Here is a 12,196-nt window from a genome sequence, read left to right on the forward strand (position 1 = left end):
AGAATCTACTGCATCAGAGACTGATGACAGGGAGGTGTTTCTGGTTAGGAATTTGCCTTTAAACAGCTTATTAAAACACAAACAAACAAGAACAAAAAGCACAAAACAAAAGAAAAACCACAAACAAAAACCAAAAACACCCCAACAAAAACAAAACCCAAAGCAACTAAAAAATCCCCCCAAAACCAACCAACCAAAAAACACCCAAACACCTCCTATGCTCAAAATACTTCAAGATGCACCTTTGACCTTCGTAGTAAGCCTTTTGAATAGAATTAATTGTGTGCATATATAATGCATGTGGGAACCATTGTCAGAATCTCACATTTTGCAATTTCTAGGTAACCAAATTAATAGAAGACAGCACTGTATCCAAGTCGGTGAAGAATGCAATAGATACAGACCGATTACTAAATTGGCTAGTAGAAAATTCTGTCCTGTCGATTGCTCTAGAAGGTAAGCACTTTCACAAAGACTTTTGGCATGTGGTTTCGATGTCTTAAATTTAAAAATTATATCTGTCCCTTTCAATATGTTTTAATGGAATACTATTAGCAAAGGAGTTCAAGGTTTTTGTCATCTACAAAATAGAGTAAGGAAAACCCTACAAATTCTGCTACTATCATCTAGTCCTCTGATATCTGTGCAGATGTCTGCTGTACCTGAAGTTTTTACTCTCAGTTTATCTTTGTATATTGTTAGGCTCTAGAAAAGAGAGAAAAGATGGGTTTTTTCCAAGTAGTAATGTCCTGTAGGTGTGAAGTACTAGCAGATACATGAAGTAAAACAACATAAAAATGGGAAGAGCCTTGTTCTGTTTCTTTGGACTGATAGATTTGTCTGTGACAGTAGGGAGAGAATTTTCAAATGAAGATAGCTTTGTTCTTCTCCCTTTTAAAAGAACTTATTTATTCTTACAAATTTAATCCATCTAATACTGTTTTGAATACTTAGTTGCCTTTCTTTGTTTCATAGGTAATATAGACCAAGCGCAATACTGTGATCGTATAAAGGGAATTATTGAATTGCTGGGCAGTAAATTATCTTTAGATGAGCTCACTAAAATTTGGAGAATTCAGGTAAGTAACCAAGACTAGGTAGGTGCTTTTAGACTGTGTTACATAAGCAAACATTTTAATGGTGGGATTTTTTTGTTTGTAATACATGCATCTCTTTATTGCAGAGTGGAAGTGTTGAGATTTTTAACAGTATAGTTAATGCAAAGGCTTTCTTCTGCTGCTTCTTTTACCATTTAAAATCAAGTGTTCTGGCAATTTCTTGAAACACAACTGTTCAGTCTTGTGAAGAAGTTCAGTTCTTTGCAACAAGTGTTAAGGAGCTGCAGAAATATTTGGCTTGAAATAAGAGGTTGTCAGCCTGAACTAAGTGATAGAGTGTCTAGACTAAAGACCATACCTAAGGATATTCATTTTTGGGGCTGGAGGTATAAATTTGAATGCAGCTCACAGTGTGACTTTAAAGAGAGTGGGCTCAAACTGTATGAATTCCCGCTTAACCTCCTGTACATACATATAATTGACTGACAAATCGCCTTTTCACATTCACTTTATACATGTTCAACTTACCACTGTGTGGGAAAGGTGGTTTGACTGCTTAAATATTGATAACACATGGAAATTTTGACCAGAAATGTAATCTGCTGCTGCAGGAAATGGGTTTTTTCTGTGTTCAAAAGTTGAAGTTTTAGTCTCAACTCACTGGACACTGTCAGATCTGCAGTATGTGCAGACAGAGTAGCAAGTCTTACATGCTTAGTAGAGCTGAAGTATGATTCTAGCTCGCTCACTTTTATTCTTTAATATAATGCAATACTTCCTCCCCTTCCCTTCTGGCTGTTGTTACCATGGTGCTCCCATCAGTGTGGGAGGAGGAGATTTTGTATTACTCACTCTTGAGTAAAGCCTTGAAGAGTGTCAGGAATGGAGCACCCCACACATGAACTTAACCAAGCCATAAAAATGGCAATTGCTGGCACCACACCTTACAGCCGTGTGTGTCACTGCAGCATCTTGAAGCTCCTGTAATAATGGCAATTAATGTAATAATTTCCTGCTTTAGAATTACTTCCAAAGACCTCTCTGTCAGTGAAATGAGGGGCGGAGACAGTTATTCTTACCTTGTATTTCTGACATGTCATAAGTTGTTATTCTTTCTCATTAGTATGAATAATAGAGGATAATGCTTACATGAAGATTTTTCTGTCTTATTTGGGATAAAGACATACCTTCATGTGTTTTCCTTCCTCTTTTCAGTCAGGACAATCCTCCACTGTGATTGAAAACATACATACCATTATTGCTGCAGCTGCGGTCAAGTTTAGCTCTGATCAGCTCAATCATTTATTTGTTTTAATCCAAAAGGTAAGTTTTCACATGAATTTACATTCCTTAGGAAGAGAGTTGGTGAGACATACTTGTGCATCCAGCCTACTAAAAGGCAAATGCCTTGAATACACTGACATTTTCTATATAAATATAAAATTGGCTATAAAAAAAAGTTTTAATATTGATCTTTTTGTTAACACAAAAGCCTGATCTGCTACTGTCTTGCTAACTGATTTAGATTTTAAGTATGTTATGTAGATAGTGCTACGGTACTTGAAAGTGAGATTTTATTATGTTTAATCTCTTCTAGTTTATATCTGAAAAAGAGTTGGGCAAATTAGTACTTTAACTCCCAGTAACAAAAATAAAAAAATATGCATGGTGGACATACTTGTTTGTATTTTGATTTTCCAGCAGCAAAACAATTGTAAATTACGTTTTTTAGTATACTTGAGACAGACTGACAGTGCTTGCTGCTTTAATAGTGACTTATTTCTTTGCTACACAGAGCTGGGAGACAGAGAGTGATAGAGTGCGACAGAAGCTGTTGAGCCTGATAGGGCGCATTGGTCGAGAAGCACGCGTGGAGACAACCACTGGAAAGGCATGTGAATTTTGGGGTTGTTTTTTTTCTTTATTAAACGTAGCGTTGCTAGTCTCTGTCCTCCTTAGGTCCTGACTAATCTTGCACTTCTTCCTCTAGGTTCTGGAGGTACTCTGGGAGCTGGCTCATCTTCCAACATTACCATGTAGTCTTATTCAGCAAGCCTTGGAGGAACATCTGACAATCCTCAGTGATGCCTATGCAGTGAAAGAGGCAATCAAAAGAAGCTACATCATCAAATGCATAGAGGATATTAAGAGGGTTGGTTTATTATTTTATCTTTTCTGAAATGAAATAAATGTAGCCTTGATGCTGCCCTTTCTTTCAAGATGCACAAACTGTGTGTCCCATCTGTAAGTTCTTACCTTGGGGAGTCCTCAAGAGGGGTAGGCTTTGTGTGAGCCAGTTTGTTGACCATGAGACTCATAGTAAGTCTCTTGCCTTTGTTTTAAGCAAATTTTCAGCACAAGGAGTGATCATTTTATGGGAAACTACCAGGATGGGCCCAAGGTTAGAATTTGCAAATGGAACCACTATAAAGGTATGTCAGTATTTTAACTGTCCCTTTCATGTGAAAGCCTAGATTAGTTTTCTTTGACTTAAGCATGTGTTCTGGCATGGCCGTTAAGTCTCAAAATGCAAATCGATATTTAAATCACAGTAATTTTGTATTTTAATAAAATACTTAAACTCTTTTAATCTAACGTAAGGAAGCCGTCCCCACAGCTGCCTGTGCTAAGATGTTTCCTGGCAGCAGCAGAGATGTGCATGGCTTAAAGGACTGCATAAAATCTATCCTGCACTGTTCACAAGCAGTTTTTCTTGAGGTCTACAGGAATGCTCCCGTCTTTTTTTTTTTTTTCAGTCTGAAGTACACTATAAATAAAAAGGCTTGTACTTTTTAAATTCATTTCTTTAATGATAAATTAGGTTTTGTCTGTGTTGCAGCAGCATCTGCAGAGGATTTTAGTTGCTTAGGAGACATAGTATGTCGTTTCTTGATACTGATCACACTTCAGCGTGTGTGTGTTTATGAATATGGATTTTGGGTTCTCAATGTCTGTACAACTTGTAGTTTTTTCTTTTGGATCTTCTCTTGTGCTTTCCTATTCTTGCATTCTTTTTAATACATTCTTGCAAGGGCCTTTACAGAGGTGCTGCAGTGGGGAGTGCTAACAGAAAGCTGTAATTTCAGGCTAGAAGGGATTGGGGTAACTGTACAGCAGACTTCTAAAAATACATCATTTGCTTATTTCCCTTCATTAGGGGAAATGAAGACATAAGCTGGGAGGGAATGTAGTGTTAAGGCAGCATTCTCAAGTACATGAGGGAGTCTTCAGTAGAGAGCTCTCTGTCATGGGCAGGTTACTTTAATCTCTCTAAGTGTGTAGGTGGTATTGGTTGTTGTCAGTATTTAAACCAGACATCACTTCTCTGAACAAGCAACCTCAGTACTGGTTTGTGTGGTCAAACTTTACAGAAAATGAAGCCTCCCAGAAAAGTGATGAGCAGTTCTAACAATGAGGTAGGAGGGTTATTCTTTGCAGGATCTCTTTCAAAATGCAGCTTAAGTATCCTTTGCTTCCTATCAGAGGGCTCCTTGCAGCACCAATCAGAAATTTCTTCTCTCTTAACCCTCAGTATTATTTCAGATTCTTTGTTCTATTATTCTTGCTTTAGCAATAAGTAACATCATTTGACTGGATTTGCCCTTTTATGCCCTAACAGGCCTGCTTCATCTCCCATAATTGAGAAAGGTGGTGGTTATCATCTCTCCCTGGTGCAACTGAGTGCTTTTTGTCTACTTAATTTGCATGTTCTCTGGCAAGGAGGTGGTACTTTGGGCTTAATAATAAGGATAGCAAAATGGCATATGTGTGTGTCAAAGGACTTGTAGAAAGTGAAGAAGGGCACCGTGAGTGTGTTTGGAAAAGGACCAGGAGCAAGTAACTGAAGCCTTCAGAGCTAGTAGCTGTTGTTTTGAAACAGCAACATTAATAGAAATCATTAGGCTTCTAGGAATCTAAGAGGAAAGTTAATCTGTTGTTGAACATGTATACATGTGTAATTGTTTTTACCTTTCCTACTACTAGTCGTCCCAGCACAATAATCCTCAGTTTGTGTGGGTGGTGCCAGCACTACGTCAGCTCCATGAAATCACACGTTCATTTATTAAGCAAACTTACCAAAAACAAGACAAGGTAAGAATATATGCTGAGATGGTTTTTGAAGCTATTGTAATGTCTGTGTGGCTCTGCTTCTGTAGAACATGGAAGTTTTAATTTAGAAGTGAGGGAAAAAAAACCCTACACAAAATGACAGGTAGTTAAGTGATATAGCATAAACTGTTCAAGTACAGATGCTGTGTTATGTGCTGTCCGTTTGTGTGTGCATGTATATATATTTATAAATCTGTTTGCTGTGTCAGGACTAATTTATTTTATTCTCAGCTTTTTGTGGGATAACTAACAGGCATGTCTCTGTTAAGAAATGAACAATGGCTAATGTTTAGACCAGCCGCTTTGAATTGACATTAACTTTTGGAAAACGGACTAAAATACCAGCAAGTCACGTGTTATACAGTGGCTGAGGGGAGGTGTGGGACTTTGCAATCCGCAGTGCGTGTATTTCAGCACATGCTGAAAACACTAATGTCAGGGGCTTTGGATGCTTGGAAGGGATATAGCTGACTCTAAGGGGGGTTACATTACTACTCCTGATAAGAGACATGTGTCTGTAGAAGAGCAGACAGATGAGTGCATGTGCCTGTTCATGTATTTTCTTAAATCCCTCTTTTCTCAATGTGGTGGTTTGGTTTTTTTTTTTGCCAAGAGCATTATTCAAGATTTAAAGAAAAACTTTGAAATAGTGAAGTTGGTGACAGGAAGCTTAATATCATGCCACCGTTTGGCTGCGTCTGTGGCAGGTCCAGGAGGGCTTGTTGGAGCAACGTTAGTGGATGGCCGATACACTTACCGGGAGGTACTAAACCCTAAACTACTTACTACCTTAGGTTTTTTAAAACTTGATGCAATGTATCACTGACAAAGTTGTGTAAGATGAGGTCATGTTTCATTTTTGGAATTCACTGGTATGTATGTTCTCGCTGGTGAATAATTACACTAGATTGTTTTTTATAGTTCTGACATCTATTAAGGCTTGTTGTAGCCTTGTTGTTGTTGTTATAGAGCAAGGGTGGACGAACATCACTGTCTACAAGTTCCTTAGCAAAGCCTTTAACTGGTTGAGAGCTAGATTTCCCCACTCCAGGACCTCCTGTCTACGAGCTGGTGCAGCTTCCAGCTTCTCCACCAGCTTCAGTTCAACTACCCTTGTAGAGACTGTATCTTTGAACTTGGTGTGAAGCTCTTGAAACCTGAAACAGATTTGCTAGTTAGGACATGAAAGTCACACTGGTAACAGTTCGTTGCTAAAGTTTTGATAATTATTTTTTCCACACCAGTTGTGACTTAGTAACTAGTATCAAATAGTATCAGTATCAGGAAAGTAATAGCAAATTCAAGGGGACTTCAATGTTCCTTTTTAGAAAGGTAATCAAAAAGAGGTAGTGTTAAAAATTGTCCAAAATAGATATAAATCTCACTGCAGAAACAACTTCTGTTTTCCAGGCTTTGCAATACTGTTATATTTGACAACCTAAGTTTGCAAAAAATAAAAAGAAAGCTCAGAGTTCTCATTTCAGAAAGAAAAGTCTTAAGCTTGAGTTTTTGTTTCCTCTTTCTCAGTATTTGGAGGCACATCTAAAATTTCTGGCATTTTTTCTGCAAGAAGCCACCCTTTACTTGGGCTGGAATCGTGCCAGGGAGATCTGGGAATGTCTTGTGACTGGCCAGGATGTGTGTGAGTTAGATCGAGAGGTAAGAAAAACTTGAAAAGTTGGTGTCTGTGGTTGCAGAGTGAATCTTAATGAATCATGAATACCATGTGTATTTGTTGAGACACGTGAAAGAAGTAGCAAACACAAACTTTTTATATGTATTTATATGCTTTGTGTAAGCTAACAGAGCCACTGTCACATGTTCACTTATGATTAGGATGCTCTTTTAACATTAAATTTGACTGAAGGAGGAATGTTGGCCAGGAGGTTAATTGCAGGTTTATGGATACTAGTTTGAAAAGAGGTGCGTGCAAGTTTGAGGAGTCATAAATGAGATGTTCAGCGTTATTTGGGTGAAAGATGACTATAAAGATGAAGTACCCTAATGCTGCAATACAGCCAATATAATATGTGAGGTTACTAGGAGATTAGATTTTGAACCTCTTACTGTACATAAAACTTATGTAAGATGAGTTACTGTAATATCTGACATAGTTTGCCAATGCTGTGTAAAACCAAAACATTTGCCATGACAGTGGGATGAAAATACATCTGCCTTTCATTCACAGATGTGCTTTGAGTGGTTTACAAAAGGACAGCATGATCTAGAGAGTGATGTACAGCAACAGCTCTTCAAAGAGAAAATTCTTAAGCTGGAGTCATATGAAATTACCATGAATGGTAAGAAAATGGTCAACAGATTTGTTTTTGAAATATATACCAGAAATTTGCTTCCTAAGCCTTCAAATTAAATATCAAGCAGTTCTGTAAATCAAGATTGTAAAGGGGTCTTTTCCTGTCACTTTGAGTTTTAATAGTTATAGAGGGAAAAGGTCATCTCCCATATCTGATATCTTTGTTTTTTCAGAAAAGCATAGAAACTTAGCCTGACCTGAATAAAAAAGCTTGCACCTTTTTTTCACTTTCAGGTTTTAGTTTATTTAAGACTTTCTTTGAAAATGTGAACCTGTGTGACCATCGACTAAAGAGGCAAGGAACTCAGCTGGTGAGTGTTCTGGCGAGTTCATTCTTGTATGCTGCCTGTGGCATCCCGGGGATGGGAGGAGGGGGAGACAAGGATTCTTTAGCAGCTGTTTGACCTGGTCATGTTTGTATTAATATGCAGATCGTCCTTCTAGCATTAGCATTGTTAAATTCTGAAAGTAAAACTCCAGAATTACGACAGTTAAAATTAAGCAATTGGTAGTTGTAAGCTGGTATGTAACTTCTAAAACTTTGCAGAGGAATGAGTGGGCTACTTTTAGAGTCATGAATTCTGATGTGCATTTTTTGCTTCTCCCTAACACGGAAATATTCCTTTTTATTATTATTATTTATTTTTCTTCTTTACAAGAGATATCATATTCAAACTCTAACCTACAATAATTTTTAACTCTATGATCCTTCAGTGGTTTTGTTAAATTAATGGTTATATGTTAAGTAGTTTTCCATAGGCATTTTAGATCTTTTTCACAGAGAGCTAACTTACTTCAAATGCATATTTTTTTGCCAAGTATCATAGGTTTTGTGATGGTTTATTATGTGGTTAGTTACCATGTTGACCTTTGTGAAACAAATTCCATACCTGATTAAATTTCTCTGCAGTTTTGAAGTTTTTAATTTTTCAGTTGGCTTGATGGAGAATGTTCTTTGGAACTTGTTTATCCACCTGTAAACAGATTTATTTTTTTTCTAGTATAAATATATAAATCCACAGCTATTGATTTCACTTTGCAGTATGCCAAAGCTTGGCAGCGTCTTGGAAAAGAAAATTTTCAAGATTCAGTCAAAAGAGGCTTTTCCAGCAGATGGAAGACTGTTTTGTGCCTGTCGTTCAAGTTACTATTGTGTAAGAAATCCAGTCTTGTTTTACTGTTGTTCTTTCTTGAGCAGAGTGTAGAAAAACTGGAATTAATAGGAATGGATTTCATTTGGAAGATTGCAATGGAGTCACCTGATGAAGAAATTGCCAATGAAGCTATTCAATTGATAATAAATTACAGCTATATTAATTTAACTCCTAGATTGAAAAAGGTAGGCATGTATTTGTAGATGAAAGTGCTTTGACACTCAGAGTCTTGATACTCTGCATGTTGAAATGTGTCATTTGTTGGGTTCTTTATGAGCAATTCCTGTGATTTTGGTTTAAGTTCTAATTCATTGTACATTTTATCTTTAGGATTCAGTGTCACTGCATAAGAAGTTCATTGCTGATTGCTACACACGATTAGAGGTAACGGACAAACCTCAGTTGTTCTTGTACCTACATCCTTTTTCAGTTTCTTTCAGTATCTTAGAGTAATTGGCTACAATAATTCTATTTAAAGAAAAAATTTCTTTCCACAAGTATTTCTTGTCCTCTTAGCTCTCCAGGACATACTAATTGTCCATGTAAACCAGCACTTTACACCCTGCTTTGTATTCTAGGCAGCCAGCTCTGCGCTCGGTGGTCCAACATTAACACACGCTGTTACAAGAGCTACAAAAATGCTTACAGCAACTGCTATGCCTACAGTAGCCACATCAGTTCAGTCTCCTTACAGGTAGGTCTGCCTTTAAATATGACTGTAGACATTTGCTCCTAGCTGCTTCCCACATGATTTTGAGTGCTAATTAAAATTCTCAGTATTGGTAGTTATATATTCTGGTGGTTTCTCAATTGAATTTTCCAATTACAATGCAATTTGAGTTGCAAAGAGACTTTGAAAAACCTGTGGTTTTTAAAAAAAACCCAACAAAAACCCAACCAAACAAAAAAACCTAACGCTCTCCCCTCTAACCCCCCAAAAACCAACCGACCAGGAAAACAAAAACAACACAAAAAACCCCACAGGCTATTACCAGCCTATTAGTCATGTAATATTACTGGGGCAGCAGGGTTTGGGTTTTTTTTTTAACTGGGAGAGAAAAGGATGGGTTTTCATCCTCTAGCTTAACTTACACATATCTGAACGTGTGTAGCTTAAATGTATGAGCGCAGGGTGGGACCTTTAGAAATATGAAGCTTCTTCTGAAGCTGGCTACATCTCAAGCAGTATAACGCAAGGTTCTTGGCCTGTTTTCCTAGTTAATTTCAACTGAATCGACTCCAAGTTTAAGAAGTTATATTTGAAAACAGCTAATTCATGGTAGTTACTCATGGGTGTTGCAAATTAATCTCTGAGACAAGTTACTCTTGGTTTTGATGTTTAGGTCAACTAAACTTGTAATAATCGAGAGACTGCTGCTGTTGGCAGAGCGTTATGTGATAACAATAGAGGTAAGATATGTAATTTCTTACTAGGCAAGGCTAAGAACACAATTTCCAATCTTATTAAAAATAGTATAAGTTATTTAAAACTATGCAACTCTAGTAACTTTGTTACATACCATTATAGAAATGTCTTTGTTTTCAAGGGAGGTATTTACTCATCCTTTTCTTCCTGTAGGACCTTTACTCTGTTCCCCGAACTATTCTACCTCACGGTGCCTCTTTCCATGGACATCTTTTAACACTTAATGTTACATACGAGTCTACCAAAGATACCTTCACCATAGAGGTATGTATGCACAGGTTGTGTGTGTCATGCGGTGTTGATCATGTGGCTACTCGTGGGTTTGTTGATGCCTGGACTGAACAGAGGAAGCTGATTTTAAGGACACCAGTCAACTTGAAAACTTTATTTGAAAATGTTGCAAATGTCTATAAGGCTACTGTAATGGAAGTGTCTGTAGACTAAATGTATTTTGATCATCATTCTGGAGTGGGAGAAGTTGTTTGCTTACTGTCAGTGATGGAGCATTTCTACTGCTGTCCTACCTTGTCCACCTTTTGTGGACGATACCTTTACCACCCTATGCAGAGGAGCTGGAAGACTTTAATGGAAGATTTTTTTCTTTTTTTCTCCTGGAATTTACTGCTTCAGCAGACTTACTGAACCAGTGTTGTTTAATTTTACAGGCTCATAGCAATGAAACTGTAGGGAGTGTCAGGTGGAAGATAGCAAAGATGTTGAATTCACCTGTGGATAATATACAGATATTTGCCAATGACAGCCTGGTATGTTAACTACAAAGAATTCTCATTCTTTATGAAATTGAGTCTCTTTTCCAGAACTAAATGATAAATATTTTCTTGCAGCTAACTGTAAACAAAGATCAGAAGCTACTTCACCAGCTGGGCTTCTCTGATGAACAAGTCCTTACAGTGAAAACATCAGGAAGTGGGACTCCATCAGGGAGCTCTGCAGATTCCTCAACAAGTTCCAGCAACAGCAGCAGTGTATTTAGTTCATCCTATGCAATGGAACAGGTACAGTGTAATAGCCTGAAACCATCCCTCAGATTTTTCCTGGAGGGGGGATAGCTGAGGGAGACACAGCTGGGGTGGAAGAGGTGCAGTAAGATGAGACAGACTGTTCATATCATCTTAAGTATTCAGTCTTTAGTAGTGTGGATTTGCTTTCGAACTGCAATTGAAACAAAGCATTTAAATGCACAATTCCCTTATACATGCAGATTGGTCTTTATAATCTGTATTCTGTCACCTGTTGTAGCCTGCTTGGTGTTTATTAATCTCTGCAGGGTCTTTCAAACAAACAAGACCCATATGATTTCATTTTGAGACTGTATATTTGTCAAGGGGAGGGATTTCCAGATTTCCACTATTAATAAAGCTGCAGTATGAAAATAAACTAAGAAGCATCACAACGAGCGTGTTCAGACCACTCCTGCTCTGCTTTGTGTGTCAACCCTAACTAACAATTGACTTCAAAACGTTGATTGTTAAAAGGAAAATGGCGTAATGTAAAAATTCAAATGTTGTCTCAGTTTAGAAAGTAGCTGAGGTTTCAAGATGCCAGGTTGGCATCTGGGTCAGTTGCTTCAGTGAAGAGATCTCTTAAATCACTTGCAACAGAGAGGGGAGAAACAGACCTTTGTATTTCTGCTTAATTCTCAGGAGAAATCCCTCCCTGGAGTAGTCATGGCTCTCGTGTGTAATGTGTTTGATATGCTTTACCAGCTTGCCAATCTAGAGGAGCCAAGGTAAGCACACTAATTGGTTATTAAATATTGAGGAAATGCTCACACTGTGAGGTTTGAATAGCTACTTATTTTGCAGTGTGTAGGCGTCCACCAGGCCACAGTGTGGCTGAGCCCTATTTTGTGCAAGTAACTTTGATAACTTTCAGGATAACGCTGCGAGTGAGGAAACTTCTGCTCTTGATTCCCACTGACCCGGCTATTCAGGAGGCTCTTGATCAGCTTGATTCCCTGGGAAGGAAGGTATGGATTAAACAATGACTAATCTTGGTGAGTTTAACAAAAAGGATTTTGCTACGAGGTTTCTTAAATTCTGTGTCAGGTTATAATCCGTGAAGGGTTTGAAACTGTACTGCAAAATAGTGCTTGTTTTTGATTTTGATTGGA

At 37.8% G+C, this 12,196-nt stretch overlaps 1 protein-coding gene across 4 annotated transcripts in view; it reads left to right on the forward strand.

Annotated features, from left to right (window-relative positions):
- Nucleotides 1-12,196, forward strand: part of USP24 (ubiquitin specific peptidase 24) — a 63,172-nt gene that overhangs the window by 19,970 nt on the left and 31,006 nt on the right. For 3 of the 4 annotated variants that reach the window (XM_074875957.1, XM_074875958.1, XM_074875960.1), the window contains exons 11-29: nt 342-456; nt 976-1,079; nt 2,274-2,381; nt 2,854-2,949; nt 3,049-3,210; nt 5,043-5,150; nt 5,782-5,931; nt 6,696-6,827; nt 7,357-7,468; nt 7,717-7,793; nt 8,681-8,821; nt 8,967-9,020; nt 9,215-9,330; nt 9,980-10,046; nt 10,216-10,326; nt 10,728-10,826; nt 10,908-11,078; nt 11,727-11,812; nt 11,959-12,052. In XM_074875957.1, the coding sequence (XP_074732058.1) occupies nt 342-456; nt 976-1,079; nt 2,274-2,381; nt 2,854-2,949; nt 3,049-3,210; nt 5,043-5,150; nt 5,782-5,931; nt 6,696-6,827; nt 7,357-7,468; nt 7,717-7,793; nt 8,681-8,821; nt 8,967-9,020; nt 9,215-9,330; nt 9,980-10,046; nt 10,216-10,326; nt 10,728-10,826; nt 10,908-11,078; nt 11,727-11,812; nt 11,959-12,052 (2,103 nt within the window). The remainder of the gene's footprint in view (nt 1-341; nt 457-975; nt 1,080-2,273; nt 2,382-2,853; nt 2,950-3,048; nt 3,211-5,042; nt 5,151-5,781; nt 5,932-6,695; nt 6,828-7,356; nt 7,469-7,716; nt 7,794-8,680; nt 8,822-8,966; nt 9,021-9,214; nt 9,331-9,979; nt 10,047-10,215; nt 10,327-10,727; nt 10,827-10,907; nt 11,079-11,726; nt 11,813-11,958; nt 12,053-12,196) is intronic. The other variant, XM_074875959.1, reaches the window with a different exon arrangement.

This window comes from Strix uralensis, chromosome 8 (assembly GCF_047716275.1).
Source record: "Strix uralensis isolate ZFMK-TIS-50842 chromosome 8, bStrUra1, whole genome shotgun sequence".
Lineage (NCBI taxonomy): Eukaryota > Metazoa > Chordata > Aves > Strigiformes > Strigidae > Strix > Strix uralensis.